Source organism: Carcharhinus amblyrhynchos, chromosome 4 (assembly GCF_965287045.1).
Source record: "Carcharhinus amblyrhynchos chromosome 4, sCarAmb.v2.hapA, whole genome shotgun sequence".
Lineage (NCBI taxonomy): Eukaryota > Metazoa > Chordata > Chondrichthyes > Carcharhiniformes > Carcharhinidae > Carcharhinus > Carcharhinus amblyrhynchos.
This window is the reverse complement of record NC_137327.1, coordinates 116,941,512-116,963,564: the sequence shown is the minus strand read 5'-3', so window position 1 is coordinate 116,963,564 and position 22,053 is coordinate 116,941,512. Positions and strand designations below refer to the sequence as shown.

At 42.6% G+C, this 22,053-nt stretch overlaps 1 protein-coding gene across 4 annotated transcripts in view; it reads left to right on the top strand.

Moving 5' to 3' along the window:
* fgf13a (fibroblast growth factor 13a) overlaps positions 1-22,053 on the top strand; it is a 494,238-nt gene that overhangs the window by 330,519 nt on the left and 141,666 nt on the right. For 3 of the 4 annotated variants that reach the window (XM_080187791.1, XM_080187794.1, XM_080187792.1), the window contains one exon: positions 17,645-17,755. In XM_080187791.1, the coding sequence (XP_080043917.1) occupies positions 17,645-17,755 (111 nt within the window). Of the gene's footprint in view, positions 1-15,181; positions 15,372-17,644; positions 17,756-22,053 lie in introns of those variants that run through there. The other variant, XM_080187793.1, reaches the window with a different exon arrangement.

Genomic DNA, 22,053 nt, shown 5'->3' with positions numbered 1-22,053 from the left:
AGAGTCTGTCTGGGGTGCATGGGATCCTTGATTATGCTGGCTGCTTTTCTGAAGCAGTGGGAAATGTAGACAGAGGCAATGGATGGGAGGCTGGTTTGCATGATGGACTGGGCTACATTCAATTACTTCGTAATTTCATGCCATCTTGTGCAGAGCTGGAGCCATACCAAGCTGTAATACAATCCGAAAGGATGCTTTCAACGGTGCATTTGTAAAAGTTGGAGAGAGTTGTAGTGAATATGCCAAATTTCTTTGGTCTTGGGGTAGACAGTGATGCGATGCTAATGTTGCTGGATTTGTAATCCAGAGGTCCAGCTTAATGTTGCGAGGATGAGAGTTCAAATCCCACCATGGCAGGTGGTGGAATTTAAACTAGATAGTTCTGGAATTGAATGCTAGTCTCAGTAACGGTGACTATGAAATTATTGATAGTCGTGAAAATTCATCTGATTCACTCATATCCTTTGGGAAAGGAAATCTGCCATCCTTACCTGGTCTGACCTACATGTGACTCCAAGCTCACTGACCTCTGAAATTTTCAGTTATTTCACGATGGGCAACAAATGCTGCCCTTGCCAGCAACACCCACATCCCATAAAAGAATTAAAAGTATCTTAAGAGCGAGTACAGATGCAGTGAGCCAAATGAGCTCCTTCTCTTCTGTAAGTTTCAGATCATAAAGTGGTAGCAGGTGACGGCCATTTGGCCCCTTGAGTTTGCTCTGCTGTTCAATGAGTTCTAGGCTGATCGGATTGTGGTCTTAAACTCCAATTTCCTGTTTGGCACCATAACCATTAACTCTTGTAGAGCAAAAATATTTAACTCAGCCTTGAACATGTTTAATGGCCCAGCCTCCTCTGCTCTCTGTGAAAGGATAATTCTTAAGCCCAGTGTCTCAGAGAGAAAAAAACAGAATCATAGAACCCAACAGTGCAGGAGGAGGGCGTTCGGCCCATTGGGCCTGCACTGACAATAATCCCACTCAGACTCTACCCCATTAACTCCATGCAGTTACCCTGTTAATCACCCTAACACAAAGGGATAATTTACCATGGCCAATCAACCTAACCCCGCACATCTTTGGATTCATCTCCAACTTATTTTTAAACAATGTTGCCCACCTCCAGAAGCTCCCTACAAGGGAAACATCTCCCAGCATTGACAATGTCCACTCAGGATCCGAGATGTTTTAATAAGGTCTAATTCTTCTAAACTCCAATTAGTATAGGGCTATCCTGCTCAATCTTTCCTCATAAGGCGAATTCCTTCATTCTAGGAGTCAGCTGAGTGCACTTTATCTGAATTGCTTCTAATGCAGTTATATCCCTCGCTAAGTAAGGAGACTGAAATTGCACATACTCCCATCAGTGCCCTGTACTGCTGTAGCAACAGCTCCCTACTTTTTGTGATTCACCTTCCAGAACACCATGATCCTGCTGTACCACAGATTTCTGCAACTTGGCTATTTTAATGCATAGAACATAAGACAACAGTATAGCACAAGAACAGGCCTGTCAGCTCACAATGTTGTGCCGAACATGATGCCAAATAAAACTAATCCTTTCTGCCTGCTCTTGGTCCATATCCCTCTATTTCTTGCATATTCATTTGCTTAGCTAAAAAGCTCTTAAGCATGCCTATCCCTTCTGCCTCCACCACCACCCCTGGCAGCGCGTTCCAGACGCCTACCATTCTGTGTGTTTAAAAAAAAAGAAAAAATTGGCCCTCACATCTTTAGTGCGTGCCCCCTTGGATTAGGCATTTCAACTCTGGGGAAAATATTCTGACTGTCAACCTTATCTATGCCTTAGTTTTAGAGACTTCAATCAGGTTTCCCCTCAGCCTCCATTGCTCCAGAGAAAACAATTCTAGTTTGTCCAGCCTCTCCTTATAGTTCATACCCTCTAATCCTGGTAACCCTCTTCTGAACCCTCTCCAAAGCCTCCATATCCTTACTGCACCCAGAATTGAATGCAATACTCTTAAGTGCGGCCTATCCAAAGTTTTATAAGGTTGCAACATGATATCCTGACTCTTGTACTCAGTGCCCTGACCAACAAAGGCAAGCATGCTTCACACTTCTTTACCACCCTATCTATTTGTGTGGCCACTTTCAGGGAGCTATGGATTTGAACCCCAAGATTCCTCTGTACATCAATGCTGTTGAGGGTCCTGCCACTAATTGGATGCTTATCCTTAACATTTAATCTCCCAAAGTGCAGCATCTCACACTTGTCCAGATTAAACTCCACCTGCCGTTTCTCCACTCATATCTGCAACTGATCCATATCCCACTGTATCCTTTGACAACCTTCTACCCTATCCACAACTCCACCTAATATCAATAATAATAATCATAATAATATGCAGCTTTTCTATCCTTCCTGCCAAGACAACCTCACATTTTCCCAAACAAACTCCATCTGCCAATTCTTTGCCCATTCTTTACCTTCTGTATCCCTTTGCAGGCTCTTAGTGCCCTCCTTATATTCCTACCTTTGTGTTTTTAATAAATTTAACAGCCATCCATTTGGTGTCTTCATCCAGGTCATTAACATAGATTGTAAATAATTGAGGCCCCAGTCCTGACCCCTGTGGCACTCCACTAGGTACGATTTGCTAACCTGAAAATAACCCATTTAACTGGAATCTATTTCCTGTTAGCTAACCAATCTCCTAACCATGCTAATATGTTACCCCAACACCATGAGCTCTTAACTTGTTTATCAACCTTTCATATGGCACCTTATCAATTGCCTTTTGCAAATCCAAATGCACCACACCTACTTGTTCCTCTTTAGCTACCCTGCTTGTTCCATCCTCAAAGAACTGTAATAAATTAGTCAAATGCTTACCCTTTCACAACCACATTGACTCTGCCTGATTGTATTGTGATTTACTAAATATCCTCTACTGGATTTCAACATTTCCCCTATGAGAGATGTTAGACTAACTGGCCTATCGTTTGTTGCTTTCTGTCTCCCTCCTTTCTGGAATGGATGAGATCCTAAATGAATATTTCTCATCAGTATTCACTGTTGAGAAAAGCATAGATGTTAGGGGACTTGGGGAAATAAATAGTGATGCCTTAAGAGGTATGTATATATGGCAGAGAAGGAAGTGCTGCAAGTCTTAAAGTGCATCAAGATAGATAAATCCCTGGGACCTGATGAAGTGTATCCCATGACACTGTGGGAGGCTAGGGAGGAAATTGCAGGTCCCCTAGCAGAGATATTTGAATCATCGGTAGTCGCAGGTGAGGTGCCTGAAGATTGGAGGGCGGCAAATATTGTGCCTTTGTTTAGAAAGGGCTGCAGGAAAAGCCTGGGAATTACAGGCCGGTGAGGCTCTCATCTGTGGTGGGTAAGTTACTAGAAGGTATTTTAAGAGACAGGATGTACAAGCATCTAGAGACACAATACTTATTAGGGACAGTTAGCATGGCTTTGAGAGTGGAAAATCATGTCTCACAAATTTGACTGAGTTTTTTGAAGGGGTAACCAAGAAGGTAGATGAGGTAGTGCAGCTGATGTTGTCTACATGGACTTTAGCAAGGCCTTTGACAAGGTACCACATGGTAGGTTGTTGCATTAGGTCAAATTTCACAGGATCCAGGGTGAGGTAGCTAAATGGATACGAAATTGGTTTGATGATAGAAGACAGAATGTGGTTGTAGAGGGTGGTTGTTCAAACTGGAGGCTTGTGACCAGCGATGTGCCTCAGGGATCAGTGCTGGATCCACTGATATTTGTCATTTATATTAATGATTTGGATGAGAATTTAAGAGGCATGGTTAGTAGGTTTGCAAATGACACCAAGATTGATGGCACAGTGGGCAGTGAAAAAGGTTATCTCTCATTGCATCAAGATCTCCCGGATTACCTGGATCCACTGCAGTTTGTCTACTGCCACAACAGGTCCACAGCAGATGCCATTTCCCTGGCCCTGCTTTCAACTCTGGAATACCTAGGTAACAAGGACACCTATGTCAGAGTCCTATTTATTGACCGCAGCTCAGCCTTCAACACCATTATTCCCATGGAACTCATTTCCAAACTCCATGGCCTGGGCACTTCCATCTGCAATTAGATCCTGAACTTCCTAACTCACAGTAAGAATAGGCAACAACACCCTCTTCACAATCATCCTCGACACCAATGCTGTGTTTTCAGCCTCTTACTTTACTCTTTATACACCTGTGACTATGTGGCCAAATTCCCACCCACCCCCATTCGATTTTCAAGTTTGCTGATGATACCACCCCGGTGGGCCAGATCTCAAACAATGACAAGACAGAGTACAGGAGTGAGATAGAGAATCTGGTGAACTGATGCAGCAACAATGATCTCTCTCTCAGTGTCAATAAAATGAAGGAGATTGCCATCAACTTCAGGAAGCGTTAAAGGAGACAAAGTAGAACGGGTCAAGAGCTTCAAGCTTTTAGGTGTCAAGATCACCAACAATCCGTCCTGGTCCCCCCATACCGATGCTATAGTTAAGAAAGCCCACTAATGCCTCTATTTTCTCAGAAGACTAAGGAAGTTTGGCATGTCAGCTACGAGCCTCACCAATTTTTACAGATGCATCATAGAAAGTATTCTTTCTGGTTGTATCACAGCTTGGTATGCCCAAGACCACAAAGAACTACAAAAGGTCGTGAATGTAGCCCAATCCATCACACAAACCAGCCTCCCATCCATTGACTCTGTCCACACTTCCTGCTGCCTGTGACATCCCTTACCCTGGCACCAGGGCGACAACACGCCATGAAGCATTCACAATAACAGTTACAGAAATGTCCCCTGAGTGTGCAGTTGGCTATAATGACCGCAGTTCTAATTTCTGCTCTACCCCCTCGCACAGTCACCTGCCCATTGGTCCCTTGGGCTGGATTCTACTGATGTGAGAGAAGCACACAATCTAAACACTCCTGTACTTCCTGACTCTTCTTATTGTTCTGGAAGAAGGTCACTCACTGACAGTTCTGAAATCTGACTGCCTGAGGAGTGGTCGCCTCCTGAAGTATGTGATCCAGAGATCAGAGATCCTGAGCTGGAGCTGAAACAGCTGGAGAGGCTTCCCACATACCTGGTGTAACACACATGGAGTATCCTGAAGTCCCCAGATGGCTCAGAAATTGCAAACAATAGGTCCCAGCTCAGATGTCCACCCAAAATCTTTAAAAAGCTCTACTCCCTCTTTAATAATCTAGTTTGTTTAATCAATTAATTTTAATTAAAGTCTCCACACCTGCTCTGTGCTTCTACCCTTATTAATTCACTTACTGTTACGCTTCCCCTGGAATTTCAAATTTCCAGCTCCTAATTGGAACAAATGTCTTAGATTAATACGAAAAAAAATACTCACCAGCCAATCACTGAATTTGCTGTTCAGGTAAAAGTGGATGAATTATTGAGTAACAAACGTTATCAGGAGTAGGCAGAGATATGTGGTTGAGGGCACAATCCATGATCCTATTGAATGGCTGGGCAGCCTTGAGGGGCAGAATGGCCTACTCTTGATTAATTTGCATGTTGGAAAAATGTTAAGAGTTTTTAAAATTTTTTTTCTGGCTCGTTCTTCTCCCTTAATCCAATTGTTTTATCCCTCTTATTACTTTTTGTACATGATATGACAAAGAATTAAATATTTGAACTTCTTCCCTCTTGGTTTAGACTGCATCCTCCTGGTCAGGATTCTTCAATCTGCTCAAGGAGATGCACAGTTGTGCGCTGTGTATACGAGCTCTCATAGCCCCTGGTGAGGGGACCACCCCGTTGTTGGTTCTTTGGTTGAGACCAACCTGCCATGCAAGGACTACAAAGAGAGTGGCTGACACCATTCCTTAGCTGTTGAAAGCAAACTGCTGCACTTTAAAACTCCCCACTCAAAGAACTGACATTTATTATATAAACACAGAAGAACTCTCAAAAGAACTGTACATTTTAGAAGCTTCTGGAGGTTTGAAAAGAAAGTACTGAAGGTCAGAATTTAGGGTCACATCTTTCATTTATGTTTCACTCATCTCAGTTCCTATGAATCAAAATGAATGATGTGGATAAATTAACCATTGAGACTGGGAAAAAATTACAGAAATCTTTAAAGTGACCCTTAAGATTCAACAAAAAGCTCTATTTGAAGGTAGAGATGATCTCCTTTTGAAATAATTGTTTGCTGCTGTCTCAGTTCTACAGCTAAAGAGTTGGAATAGCTCACGCTCAGGGTGGAATCTCTGATCCCTCCCCATATTGGGAATATGATCCAACAAATCAGCGACTGTATAATTGCAAAGAATTCCCAACTCAGGAACAGACCATCAGGCTGACATCCTTCTATAACTCACCTTATCAACAGACCCATCTAATTTTCTCCCTCAGGTGCTTATCCAGCTTCCACTTTAAATATCTATGCTATTCACCTCACCTATTCCACAATCCCACCATTCTCTAATTTATTTTGTTTATTTGTGGGACATGGGCATCGCTGGCAGGCCAGCATTTATTGCCCTTCCCTGATAGCCTGAGGGCAGCTGAGAGTCGATATCATTGCTGTGGCTCTGGAGTCACCTGTAGGTCAGACCAGGTAAGGACAACAGATTTCCTCCCCTAAAGGACATTAATTCACAATGTTTCTCCACAGTCTCCTATTGGAATCATTAATGGCTAACTTATTTTTACGCCCTTGAGTTTTGGTATCCCTCAAGTGAAAAGAGGTTCTCCATATTGTGCCACCCATCAGTCAATCAGTCAGTCTTCTCTTTTCTAGAGTAAAGAGCACCAGACCGTTCAATCCTGCTTGGAGGTTATAACCTCTCAGTTCTCATGTTGTTCTGGTTATTCTGTTCTGCATCTTCAGTGCTGCAGTGAGAATTTGGGGAGACAATTGACAAACAGAGGGTCGGTTATCAATCAGGTTCAGAGGTTTTTGATGACAATGATCCTTTGAGAGTTTACTCTGTTCAGAATTCCCTATCCTTCCATAGGAACCTTTCCTATGTATCTCCTGGTAAAGTCATCCTTTTGCCATCACAGCACCTTTTTAGCTCTAAAATGTGTATAATCGATGCATGTCTTTACTGAAAAACACTTGTAAATTCAGTTTGTGTTATCTTTCGGGGTGAAAAATCTAAAACCACTTTATGTTGACAACAAATAGAATCTTAATACAAAGGAGGAGGTCATTCAGCCTCTTGTATCCACGTCAGCTCTTTGAGGTATCTAATTAGATTCCCCCCATCCCCCATCCTCCCTCCCTTCACCCCCAATCCTGGAACAAAATGAAAGGGAAACAAAATGGGGAAGGTTAAAGGTGCGGGATCAAGTGGAAGAAAACATGTAGGAAGCTTTTGAAAGCAGGAAAGAAGGTGAGACAAAGGGAATTGTTGAGAAAATTTCAAAGATAGGACCATGGATGTTAAATCAGAAGCTGCCATGGAAGGGGAGAGGTGAGACAGGAATATTATACACAGTCAGTCATTGTAACAATCCTGGACCATTCTGACTGCCATGCTCACATCAACTTTTCAGAAAGTCACAGGTAAACATCATTTCCCATTATATGGTAGCCCTTTTTGAGGTGTACCACCATTAAGGAAGACTCAGAAAAAGTCTTTGCGCTTACACAAATTCGGGGTCTTTTTCTCGCATCAGGGATATGGTCACTGATAATCTGCTGCAATAATTTCCACTTCAAAAGCTCTGTTAATGGAGCAAAACTTCTCAAGATGCATCACAGCATTATCAGAAAAGATGACCACAGATTGGTTGAAGAGATTAGGTTTTAGAGATGTGTTGCATTTTAATGGAGCAATCCCAAAGCTTAGGGTCAAGATAGCTGCTAACATGGCCACCAATAGTGAGGTGATGAAAACCTGGGATATGGAGGAGGTCAGAATTGAAGGAACACAGAAATCTCAAAGTATTGTAGAATGGAGGAGTTAGTGCAGATTGACAACACAGATGATGCTTTATTTATTGTTTCCTGGTTGTTTCCAAAAGGACATCCTTTGGCTCATTGAGATTGATTCATGACATAATTGAGAAAATATGGCTATAATTCAGGTCAGAAACTCAAATTTATTATGCAGTCTGCCTAGTTCATTGTACTTTGAATTTGGTTAGGATAAGCTTGATATGCTTCATCTTATGTATGATTTAAATGATTCACTAGGGAGCTTTCTACAACAAAGTTTATTTAAGAATATAGTTAAAATGTATGGAAAGAAAATTAGCAATAACTTTTATAAATTACAAGCAAAAGTAAGCAACCAAGATAATGTATATTAACAAACAAATCTAAGATATTCCAATCAAACAAAACTTCCTTTTGACAAAAAATCCCTTTCCACAGGTTTAACACAGCAAGGATTAATGCTCATGTGATACTGGAACTGAATTCTTTGGGTGGAGAATTGAATCCTTGACTTCACAGCCTTGTAACTTCTAGCAGTCCTCTGGATACATCCAGAACAGTTTGAAGTCACAGTAGCTTCCCAGAGCCCCACGGAGAGATTTTGGTCAAGCCACCAACAGCAGATTCTCTATTCCAAGAAAGCAAGAAGCCTTGCTTTCAGCTAACCAGCAGAACTTTCAAAAACAAGGAGAGGGAGAGGGACACTTCTTTTCAGATTGCTGTCCCTGCTAAAAACTAAACTGCTGCCAACCAAAACAACAATATGAAACCTTGAATTCACTATGAAGAAAAAAACTGTCCAAAACATGTGATTTGCCACCAGACTTCCTCCTAACAATGCAGGATCAGAAAAGATCCCAAGTTTAAAAAAAAAACAAACTCCATATTAGCCAGAGAAGTAGCAATAAAACAGCTTCTCCAGCCAACCTGGCAATAGTGACGGAAGCTGAGACTGGGAGAGCTGCAGAGAACATGATTAAAAAAAAGAACATTTGTTAAAGATACACTAACATCATAATATATCCCATGCCTCATTCTCAGAATGAAGAAATTTGTATTTCTGCAATTCCACTGTGATTTTTGAAACAGGATATTTTGGATTTTATAACTTAATGCATTGTTTTGCTTTAAAACTAAACTACTACCAAATGAACTGTATTTAGGCCTTTCAATTTGGAAGATGACATTTTTAACTTAAATGGATCTGCTCTGGTTGCTGTCAGGCAGTGAACTCTGTGTACAGCATCAGTCTTCAGGATTAAGTTGAACATTTTGTTGACATCAGCTTTAAAACAAAATATGCTTTACATTTGCATCTAAAGAAGTCTCACAACACCAGACCTCTTACTGTGCCCATCCCAGTCCAATGCTGGCATCTCCACATCATTTACATTTAATAAAAGGAAGAACAGGTTTAAGGTGTGTGTGTGTGTGTGTGTGCGCGTGTGTGTGTGTATAGACGTGCCAGGGCAGCACTGATGGAGAATCATACTGGGAATTGTTATACTTTGTCAGTATTGATGAAATATTAGCTTGCTGTTTTATCCTGTCAAATACTCTCAGGCCCTTTGTTTTTTCCAGCAGTTTCTGTTGTTATCTCAGGGCATCACCATTGACTGAAATGTTGTTTTATCTTGTGGAGAGTGAACAGTCCTGACTTTATAACACACAAGCTTCTTTCTTTCAATAACAACACTGCCCAAAATGAAACAAAATAATCACATTAATCTTGCTCCTGCAGCATCCATTCTGGGCTTTGGGAACTGGTTAGTTCAGTTGATTGGATGGCTCTGACAAAGGGTCATCAAAAGGTTGGCTCTTTTCTGTCTCCACAGATGCTGTCAGATCTGCTGAGATTTTCCAGCAAGTTCTGTTTTGTGGCTGGCTGGCGGGTTAGTGATGCAGTGTGATGCCAGCGGTGCAAGTTCTGACTGATGTTATTCATGAAGGTCCTGTCTTCTCATCTGCACCCTTTGCTGGAGGCTGAAAATAGATAAGTCCCCTGGTCCGGATGGGATCTACCCTAGGATTCTCTGGGAGGCTAGAGAGGTGATTGCAGAGCCTCTGGCTCAGATCTTCAGGTCGTCATTGGTCTCTGGTGTAGTCCCGGAGGATTGGAGGATAGCGAATGTTGTCCCATTGTTTAAGAAGGGGAACAGAGACTTTGCCGGGAATTATAGACCGGTGAGTCTTACTTCTGTTGTGGGCAAGGTTTTAGAAAAAATTATTAGGGATAGGATTTATAGTTATTTGGAGTGTAATGAATTGATTAGAAATAGTCAACATGGTTTTGTAGCGGGTAGGTCGTGCCTTACTAACCTTATTGAGTTTTTTGAGAAGGTGACCAAAGAGGTGGATGGGGGTAAGGCAGTTGACGTGGTATACATGGATTTTAGTAAGGCGTTCGATAAGGTTCACCATGGTAGGCTTCTGCAGAAAATGCAGATGTATGGGATTGTGGGTAATCTAGGAAGTTGGATCAGGAATTGGCTATCAGATAGGAGACAGAGGGTGGTGGTGGATGGTAAATATTCATCATGGAGTACAGTTACGAGTGGTGTGCCTCAGGGATCTGTTTTGGGGCCACTGTTGTTTGTAATTTTTATTAATGATCTGGATGAGGGTATAGTTGGGTGGATTAGTAAATTTGCTGATGACACCAAAATTGGAGGTGTGGTAGATTGTGAGGAAGGGTGTCATAGTCTGCAGGGCGACTTAGATAGGTTGCAGAGCTGGGCCGAGAGGTGGCGGATGGAATTTAATGCGGAGAAGTGTGAGGTAATTCACTTTGGTAGGAGCAACAGATGTGTCGAGTATAGGGCTAACGGGAGGACTTTGAATAGTGTGGATGAACAGAGGGATCTAGGTGTGTGTGTACATAGATCCCTGAAAGTTGGGAATCAAGTAGATAAGGTTGTTAAGAAGGCGTACGGTGTCTTGGCGTTTATTGGTAGGGGGATTGAATTTAGGAGTCGCAGTGTAATGTTGCAACTGTACACTACTCTAGTGCGGCCACACTTGGAGTACTGTGTGCAGTTCTGGTCCCCGCATTACAAGAAGGTTGTGGAGGCGTTGGAGAGGGTGCCTGGTATGGTGGGGAGGTCCTATGAGGAGAGACTGAGGGATTTAGGGTTGTTTTCGTTGGAAAGAAGGCGGCTAAGAGGGGATCTTATTGAAACATATAAGATGATTAGAGGTTTAGATAGGGTGGATAGTGATAGCCTTTTTCCTCGGATGGAGAAAGCTAGCACGAGGGGGCATGGCTTTAAATTAAGGGGGGGTAGCTACAGGACGGATGTCAGGGGTAGGTTCTTTACCCAGCAGGTGGTGAAGGATTGGAATGCCCTGCCTGCTGCAGTTGTAAATGCGTCTAGTTTGGGGGCGTTTAAGAGATCTCTGGGTAGGTTTATGGACGAAAAGGGATTGGTATAGGCTAGTGGGTCATTGTTTTTGTAACTGGTCGGCGCAACATCGTGGGCCGAAGGGCCTGTTCTGCGCTGTAATGTTCTATGTTCTATGTTCTATGGTGACATTCAGGTTAACTCGTTACCAATCAGCTCTCCCCCTCAAAAGGGGAGAGCAGCCTATGGTCATCTGAGACAATGGTGACTTTAACCATCATTCTGGGTGTGGGTGTAAGATTAACCCTCATTAATTTTTCTACTTCTCTCTTCTCACAAGATGTCCCCATGCTCTTCCAGTTTTCCATTTGGGAGCCCTGCCCAGGATCTATAACCGATTTCAGGCTGTATGGAATGATGGTAACAGTTGACATTCAAACGCCTGACCTCTATTGGAAGATGAGAAGGCTTACCTTTTATTTAAAAGCAAAACTATTTTTATTCAACCAGGAAGTTGATGGAACTGTTTCACATTGTGAAAGGAGTCCCAAGGAGGCCACAAAATAATTGGATTTGAGTCTTTCCAGTATTTCGGGAGCCATAAGTTTAAGATTATCGGAGATTTATAACAGAGGGTAGGAGTTTGTTTTTCAGTGTGCTGGGAATGTTCTGCTGGAATTAGTGATTACAATAAGGGCTGCTAAGTGAATTTAAAAAGGAATACAAAAGAATGAGGTGTGTAAATAAGGTCAAGAATATAAATAATTTTTCTTTGTTTTCAAATAGGTTTGTTTCTATTGTTGTAATTTTGATTGAAATGAGCTCAGCTGACATCCAGGCAGGCATTTCAGTCCTGCTTTCACTTTCAAGCTGTGAATATGGAGTGTTGTACGGGGAGCAGATTTCATTTCGAAGAACTGCAATTTAACAAGAGCAAATTACTATGTCAGGTTCCTCTCCCGTTGCTGGAAGATGTGAAGTGACTTATTTTTGCAGTGTTTACACTCACCCCTGCCCTTGAGTCAGTCCATCTGCTTAATAAAGCCAGGATCAAACTCCCAGTCTAATTCACGCTGGATTGCAATCTGCTGGAGAAATTGGCAGAGGCTTTCCATACGACAGACTGAAGCCAATTGTATTATTCATAGCAGGTTCCACATGCAGCACCAACAACTGTGGGTTTTCATTCTGAACTCATTCCATGTTCATACAGTTGGCCCATGGTGCCCTGAGTGACTTTGGTTAGTATTCAGCAGCTCATTTGAGGTCTGCATCTTTTTAGTGGCAACTTAAGGCAATAAATACATCAACTCCTGAGTGAAGGTGTTGTGATTATAGGTGGATGTTGATTTTTAGCTGTAAGTGTTTAATAATGAATTTGAGCTTGGTCAGTGATGTGACTTATGATTGTGCTGTCAGTTGTGGCATAATTGTAGCAAGGCCCAATTCAGGTACTTGGACACACAAATCTACATCTACATGTTTAACAGAAACTTCCTCTGTAAATCCAGGGTGTGTCCATAGGAGGAGCAGTATAATTAGTCTGACAGGTGATATGGGCGGTATTCATTTATATATCAGGATATAGGAATTATTGGGCAAAATTAACAGAAGATCATAGTCTTTCTTGACGTTGCATATCTTTGTTCGCTCCTTCCCTACAAGCCTGCAGTTTCCCTATTCCAGTGTTTACCTTTTGAATGCTCCAGATCACAACATCACTTTTTTAAAAATCTCCTCATCTTCCCTCTGGTTCTGTGGCAATCACCTTAAATCTGTGTCCCCAGGTCACTGATCCTGCCATGATGTGGCATTGGACTGGGGTGGGCATAGTAAGAAGTCTGTCAATGCCAGGTTAAAATCCAACAGGTTCATTTGCTATCACAAGCTTTCAGAGCACTGCTCCTTCATCAGGTGAGTGGGGTGACCTGATGAAGGAGCAGTGCTCCAAAAGCTTGTGATATCAAATAAACCTGTTGGATTTTAACTTGGCATTGAGAGAATTTTTACTGATCCTGTGGGCACGGAGAAATAACTCCCCCTTGCTGAAACTCATGATTTTGAATATCTCGAATAAATCTCCTTTTAACCTTCCCTGCTGCAGGGAGAAACCCAGCCACCCCACATTAACTGATGTTCCTCATAGAATCACAGCATCTGTACAGTGCGGAACGTGGCCATTTAGCCCATTGAGTCTGCACCGACTCTCCAACAGAGTACCCCACAAATCCTTGGAAGCATTCTAGAACATACGAACTAAGAGCAGGCCATCTCGTCCCTCGAGTTTGCTCCGCCATTCAATAAGATCATGGCTGGTCTGTTCATGAACTCAGCTCCACTTAACCACCATAACTCTTAATTTGTTTATTGTTCAAAAATTTATCTATCCTTGCCTTAAAAACGTTCAATGAGGTAGCCTCAACTGCTTCATTGGGCAGGGAATTCCACAGATTCACAATCCTTTGTGTGAAGAAGTTCCTCCTCAACTCAGTCCTAAATCTGCTTCCCCTTATTTTGAGGCTATGCCCCCTAGTTCTAGTTTCACCTGCCAGTGGAAACAACTTCCCTGCTTCTATCTTATCTACTCCCTTCATAATCTTATATGTTTCTATAAGATCTCCCCTCATTCTTCTGAATTCCAGTGAGTATAGCCCCAGTCTACTCAGTCTCTCCTCATAAGTCAACCCTCTCAACTCCGGAATCAACCTAGTGAATCTCCTCTGTACTCCCTCCAGTGCCAACATATTCTTTCTCAAGTAAGGAGATCAAAACTGTACACAATCTGGTAAATTCTCCCAGACCCTTTCTGAAGCCTTCTAGAAGTGCATCAGTGTTGAATATTATAGAGAATGAAATGATTGTGTAGTTGTGGTTAGTTGTATTTAGCCAGTAGGAACGATTTAAATGTCTGTTCTTTTGCTGTTCAGAGGCAGGCGGTCTGTACCTTGACTGCCAGTGGCTGGTGTTTTGCAGTAATGGTGCATTTGAGCACTGATTTATAGCGTGTCAGTGCTGCTGCAGATTGGTTTCTGACTGTCTAAGGGCATCTGGACATTGTCTAACCGGGATTGAAGAGCTGGAAATGTCAGATTGTGGATGGATGTGAGAAGCGGCGGGCTCAGGGTGTTTGCATGGACACGTTCTGTTGCTGTGATGTATGGCTGTAACACTCAGCCTGGCCAGACAGGGCTGACGAACTCTCTGAGGAACAGTCTGAGTCTCTCTCTCTGCCTCTCAGACTGGGGCTGTGGAGCAAACCGTAAACACCAGCGCCTTGTTGCTGTGACGGCTGTGCTGCAGTTTGATATTCTGTGTGTCCACACATTGTTCCTTCTTGTGCCTGTAAAGAGCTGCAACCTGCGATCCTCCGGTTTCCTCCTCCCCACGCAGCTGCCAGCCAGGGTGTGAAAGTAACAGAGAAAAGGGATTTTAATGCAGGGTCCCACACACTGGATTGGAGTCTCACCCACTGTGTGCGTGTGTGTGTGTGTGTGTGTGTAAGAGAGAGAGCAAAGTAAAGCAGCAAGGCAGATTGCAGCTTAAGAGGGTTCAGACTTAACAGGTGTGTGGAGCAGCTGTGGAAAGGGGGTAGGAGAGAGAGCAATGCAGAGTTAACTTGCCTGGACGCTGAAGATTGGGGATGTTTGCAGACATTTGGCGATGGCTCGGTGTGACCAGCCGGCACTGAGGAACATTGAAATCTCCACAGCCCAGTCCTGATTTGCATTAATAACAGCAAGGCATGTCTCCCGCAACAGATTAACTCCCTTCGCTGCTTCAATCAGGATGCGATGGTGATTTAAGAATTCCGAGAGGCTGCCGCTGGGAGATTGATGTACAGATCAGGACTGCTGCTCTCTCTCTGTGTGTGTCTATCAGAAGTCTCTCCTTTTTATTACTACTATTCTATATTTCTCTGCGCGGTTACAATGGCTGCTGCAATCGCCAGTTCACTGATCAGACAGAAGAGACTGGCCAGGGAGCACAGAGACAAATCAATTCCCTCCAAGCGGATCAGTAGCCCCAACAAGAGCAAGGGGATCTGCGAGAGGCATTGGTTCGCCGTCTTTTCCAAAGTCAGGATTTTTGGCTTGAAGAAACGCCGCAGAAGGCGCCCAGGTTTGCTTCTCGTTTTTTTTTTACTAATTTGCTATTTTCTCTGAAGCCAGGCTCTGGGTGGAGGTTTTCATCTCCTGCAGGTACTGATCTCCACTCAGGTATCTGTCATCAGCCCCCTCCCCTCCCCCCCACCCCCTGTTGTTTTAACAGTAATATTGTTTTTTTTATATATTTTGTTGGTGGTGCTTTATTTTGTGAATATAAGCCTTTTGGAAGCAGAGACCCCGAGCAGCTGTGGAACTGCAGGGTTCAGTGTTGCCACTCGCTCAGTGCAATGGGAGCCGCAGGAAGAGGCGCAGAGCGAGATTTAAAAAACCATCCAGAGAGTGGTGTGTGTGTGTGTGTGTTCCCTCCGTGTGGGCAGCAGGCGGTGCATTCGGAGGGCAGTGAGCTGAAAATTACCCCCCCACCTTCCCCTCCCAGCAATTAAACAGGAGTGCTTTTTCTAGAAACTTGGGAATGGGGAACGGGGCACAAGAAATGATAGAATAATTTTAGATGGAATTTTCTCAGGGAAAACGGGGGCGAAATCCGGAGGAAAATAAATTAAACAGCCAGGTATAAAGAGGCGGATTCCAGGATAACAGCAGGCGGTTTTTATTTTGCTGACACTTTTCATTGAAAGGTTGGGGCACGTGTACACCGGATAGTAAATAGACAGTCGAAATGTGGTCCAACGCCGGCTTGGTAAATCACTGTCCAGCTCCTGTGATATTCCTCAGCTCTTGTGACCATCATAACCGGGGCGGGGGGGGACACTGCCACTTGCTTGCCAGCTTCCCCACCGCACTCTCAGCAGCAACACCTCTTCTCCCGACCCGGTTCCACTGATTCGGATTCATTTATGATGCATTTAAGACGCACCGAATCCACCCCGGCTTTGGAAACACACTGTCTCCACTGCAGCCTGGGGAGGGTCTGCAGTTTGGGGTTGAGCCTCCCCTCTTTCCCCCCCCCCCCCCGCCTCCTTTGTCAGCTGCTTGAGTGAGTGAGTGAGTGAGTGAATGCCCCCATCCCTGCTAGATCAGTGTCACACACCAGCGCTAACCGCTAAATGTTTTACGTTTTAGATTCCAGCACCCGCAGTGTTTTGCTTTCAACCGCTAAATGTTGATGTGAATGTAGCCCGCACTCGCTGCAGAATGCTAAACGAATATTTCCTTGGAGACAGTATTCTGCGGAGAAAGGACACTTCCAACTCTGGGATTTGTTTCCGAGAGAGATGGAGCAGTGATCAGATTCCTTTAGTGGCTGCAAGTCTGGCATTTGAGAGAATTCAATCATCTTGAATTAGATGATGTCCATTATAAAGGAAAGTGGCTCTGCGTTAACTTTGAGCAACAGTTCCATTTTTAAAATTAGGATTGTCCTGTTTCTCTGTCTGCTTTGGACATCTTCCTATGTCAGCCTATCAGAAGTTAAATTTGTTGCAAGTTTGAAGTTTCCTTTCAACATCACTTAACACGTCTGAATATTTCCCGCTCTGACGAAGGATCATCCAGACTCGAAACGTTGGCTCTATTCTCTACCCACAGATGCTGTCAGAGCTGCTGAGATTTTCCAGCATTTTCTGTTTGGTCTGAATATTTCACTATCTTGACAGTGACTGTCCAGTGCGAGCATGTACGGTGGGATGTTTACAGCTGGGCACTGCTAGTACTGCCCTAGAATGGAGTCCACCAGCCATTTTTATGAGTAAAATTATTAAGAGGGCCCAGTTTTAACTCCACTCAACCAAAGACTGCAGGGCTAGATCTAAAGGGATTGTTGTGTGTGTGCACCTGGAAGGTATGATGTTTCTGGGAATGCAACACATTCTAATAATCACACCTCACCCATCAAATCAGACCCAGAAGTGTATTCACAAATTAAAACTCTGAGATCTTCTGCTCAACAAGGTGGACTGTTTTCTTGAGGAGTATATGCAACTTATGTGCAATTGTGACAATCCTAGAAGCCACAATTCCAAAAGTCCCCCCACCCTCACGAAGAGCTATGTTAACATCTTCAGTACTTTTCTCAGAATTTCACATTTGCCAGAATGTTGAAAAAGTGACTTTCTTAAAAAGAGTCTTGTATAGGATTAGAAAATTCAAGTTAGAGAACAAATAGGCTTCACAGCAATGTGTGAGAACATCAATACTGATGAGACCCTGACTGTGTTTAAACACTTCAGAGATTCTGAACTTTGGATCAATTATGGAACCCTCTGGTAATGACTGTTGTTCCCAGAGTCCGCATCCATCTCACGGAGCTTTTCATTTCTATTTCAGAGCCTCAGCTTAAAGGCATCGTAACAAAGTTATACAGCAGGCAAGGCTACCACCTGCAACTACAGCCAGATGGCGTTATCGATGGGACAAAGGAAGAGGGTAGCAGTTACAGTAAGTAACATAAATATTATTTGAAGGGTTTATTGTTGTTAAATTTCACCACCTCTTGTCAGAGACAATCCAAAGATTTTCCATGCAATAGAGGTTCAACATGACGAGAGATAATTTAACAAAGTGCCTCTCCAGCTTTGTAGATCACTGGCTAGACCTCAGCTGGAGTATGGAGTCCATTTCTGAATCCCGCATTTCGCAAGGATGTTAAGGTATTGGTGAGGGTGTAGAGAGAGATTTCAGTTATGCAGAGAGGTTAGAAATCTGGGGATTATGCTTCGAAGAGGAGGTGAAGGAGAGATTTAATTTGTTACCTGTATTGGGACACAGTGAAAAGTGTTGTTTCTTGTGCACTATACAGACAAAACATACCGTTCATGGAATACATGGAGGGAGAAGGAAAGGATAGGGTGCAGAATATAGTATTGCAGTTACTGATAGGTGAAGATCAACTTAATATATGAAAAATTTGAGTGGTTCTAAAGAAGAGAAAATATTTCCAGTGGCAGGAGAATCATTAACCAATGGGCAGGTATTTGAGGTGATCAGTCAGAGAACATGGGTGAAGATTAGGTGAATGCTTTTATGTAGCAAGTTAGTGTGATCTGGAATGTTCTACATGAAAAAGGTGGTTGAAGCTGATTCCAAAAGTAACATTCAAAAGGGAATTGGATAAATACTTGAAAAGGATGATTCTGGGGAAAGAGCAGGGAGCAGGGTCCCATTGGTTAACTTTTTCGAAGACATAATGGGATGAATAGTCTCTCTCCGAACTATGTAACTCAATGATAACTGAGTTAAATAGATAAGATATAAATAATTTACTCTTGAGAAGCTAACTCTGTTTCCATCAAAGACAGTTTTTGCAGTGTTTGTGTTTGACAATGGACAGAGGCAGTCCAATCAAAAAACCAATTGTTGCATTTTGTCCCTGATGTGTAGCCGAGTGGTCTGAATAATTTAAGGCATTCCGTGTAAATGTTCAGAGTTTCAGCTTTAAATTATATAACTCAAATACAGCTTTCTAATTGGATGAAAAGTGATCAGGGGAGAGATTGGCACAGATTTTCTCCGCACCATCATGATTAAGTTTATCAGTCTCTACTCTCAATTTCATGTGGTTTTAATTTAAAAATTCTAATCTGTACTTTCCAGCAAAACTTTGGTGTTATGTACAGCCAGTCCTGTCAATGCATAGTACCTTTCTATTTTTTGCTTGACTGTGTATGTGTGTTATTTAACCTAGAATAAGGCTAGCAAGGTACCTTCCTGGCTGCTGCACGTATCCCAGAGTTTAATGAGAGCAGATCCCTGTTGGCAGTGTTTTACTCCCAAGTCACTGTCTGCTGAAAAGTATTCCATTTCCCAATGTCATACTGTGCTCACCAGCCACACTCTGATCCCATTCTTTTTGAACATTCTTTTGTTCCCTCAGACATTTATGCTAATTCCTCAACATTTGCCCCCACCCCCAATTCCAACTGCCATCCTCCGCTGTTCCTGTCAATCCGCTCCCCACTCTTGTTGATCTCTGGTTTCTGATCCCTTGCATTCCATTCCCAAAATTCCCAGGCTCACTGTAATTCCATCTCCCAGCCTTGTAGTGTTATAATGAAGGATACCTCCCATTATCTCCATCCCCACACTCATATTTATCACAAACTCAGGAGATTACATAAGAATCTGGATACATCCACATCCAGCCAATAAAACAGATGTGTATAAGATATTGCATAAAGATGCAGAATGTGGGAGAGACACAGACTGGACATTTTTGGCAATGTTTTCTTATTAACATTTGCGAGTAAATTGAGGGAAAAATTGCAAATATGTTTATGCCAGCAGTAGTTCTTGCATTTTTGCATCAACTCCCTAGTTGGTAACAATCTGTTTCATATCGACTCAAGGTAGTGCCCGGGGCAAGTATTGTATTTGTATTAGGATAAATAAAAAGAAAATGTTACCCTGTGTTTACAACTTAAGATGTCACATTAAAAGAAAAATGTACTTTGGTGTAGAATCAGTTTCAGTCGAATGTTGTTTAGAAGGGATACAAAACTAGGCCAACTATTCTTTGACGTTCAACAGCTTTAAAATTTCAAACTGCAATGTGTAAATAGAATGAGGAAATGTTCAGATGACACATGGAATTGTTGGGGCAATTAGATGATCATTGCAAGAAGAAAATCACACATTGTATACACCACATCCTGAAATATTAGTTGCATGTTTACAGTGAAATTCAGATAAATTGGTTTAGGTTAAGGCTTTAATATTGCAAGTCTGTGCAAGTCTTTGTGATGTTGTCCCCCAATCTCCGGTTTAGGTGTTTCAGTTTATAAATCAAGGTTAACGAAAATGGAGAGCTGATTAGAGTATGACGGACTGAATCAGCTCCTTCTGTGCTTTAGACTTCAAAATGGTTCTTCCCCTATACCTACTTCAGGAAGTAAACTGAGTGTAAGGATAGAAAAGCAGCAAAAAACAAAATGTCTGGACGTTGAGTTCTTGAAATAAATATAGAAAGTGTCACTGGGACTTTGGAAGCAATGTCAGTGATGGGCGAACAGCGGCTTGGTACAAATTAGTTTGAGTGTGTTGGCTAAACTGAAGTTTAGAGAATACAGAGTAATAGTTCAGCCAGGAGAACATCGGAATAGTCAAATCTGCAGGTAACAAGGCAGGGGTGAGGGCTTTGGCAATACATAAACTGAAACAGGGAGAGAATTGGGTGATATTACGCAGCAGTTGTTGATGGAGCAGAAAATGTATTTGGAAGCTCAGCAGGTTAGGCAGTGTCAGTGAAATGGGAAATATAGGGCTAATATTACAACTCAATAGCATTTTGCCAATAGGGTTTTGAAGAAGGGAAGTCTTAGTCACCAGAGTTTCACAAATATATTTCGTTCTGAAGTTATATACTTGCATTCAAAACATTCTCAGTTAGGTTCATGTATGCATACAAATCAAGAGGAGAAGTAGGCCAGTTGGCTCCTCTAACCTGTTCCACCATTTCATAGGATCATATCTGATCTGACTGCAACTTCTACATTCCTGTTTACTCTCTAAACCCTTTCCTGTCTAGAACAAACATTTGAACTCCTATGATAAATCCTCCATTCACCATGTCTGCTTTGAGGAGAACAATCAAAGTTGGTAATTGAGATTTTTAACCTTTTACTGGATTATGTTAGCAATGCAGTGTTGACATTTTCAACGCAGTTGTAGGAGAATCTGTGAAAATTATTCTTATTAGCAGCTGCTTTTGCACAATGCCAGTCTCCCAGTATAATGGCAGACTGAGTTGAGAAGATGATCCATCAGCATTGTATACTGATAGAAAATGTTAATCTGCTGGTAGAGATAGGAGTGTAGAACTGTAGAAACTCTTGATCTAATGTAGCATGGAAGTATGAATATTAATTAAAGTCCATCATTAACATATTGTCAAATGGGAAGTGTGAAGGTGATTTGTTAATGTCTTGCCTTAGTGCATTATATACCAATATATAGTTTGAATTTTTTCAGTCACAACTGGATGGTTAGACTTGAGTTTTGTTGGAGATTAAGGTTATAATTGTCAATACATAGCTTTTCATTTTATGATAGAGATCAACATGGGTAGAATCTTGTGCCTCCCCCTGATGAGTTTGGTAGAGTAGGGAAGGTATTTATTCAGGTGAGTGGGCACTGCAACTTTGCCCCAGCGGAGTTTGGGTGGAAAGGCCTTTGTGTGACTTTCATATCCCATCACCCACTGAAATGTCTCATCCTGTCACTGCTGATATGAATGCAGCGGTGGGTAGGGGGTTCATTGTTCAGGAAACATGGCCGACAAACCATGGTGTGTCTGCTAGTGGGCTCCTATGGGGTGGTCCCTAAGTGCCCGATCGAGGGGCCTGGCATCGGGAGAAGGGAGGGGTCTCACTGAGCCATTTTGCTCTCGAACCCACTCCCCATCTCCCGCAACCCCCTTCACACCATTATTCACCTGTTTGTGGGTCTCTCTTCATTGCAAGTCCTTCGATGGGTGCAGTAGCCACTGTCTCCCTGGAGGCCATGCTGAGTACAGAAGAGTTGGTGGATTTGGCATCCCTGGAGAGCTTTTTCCTTGAGGGAAGACCCACTGCTGACTTGTTAATTGTCTGAGTGGTGCAAAATCTGGAAAAAAGGCATTCTGAGGGTCTTACAAGCCCTCCAGATAGCATTTGAGACCCTGATGCTTTCACAAGCCTCTGTCAACATCCTAGTTGCCTCTACCACATCAGCATAAATGATATTGTTAGATTATATGTATG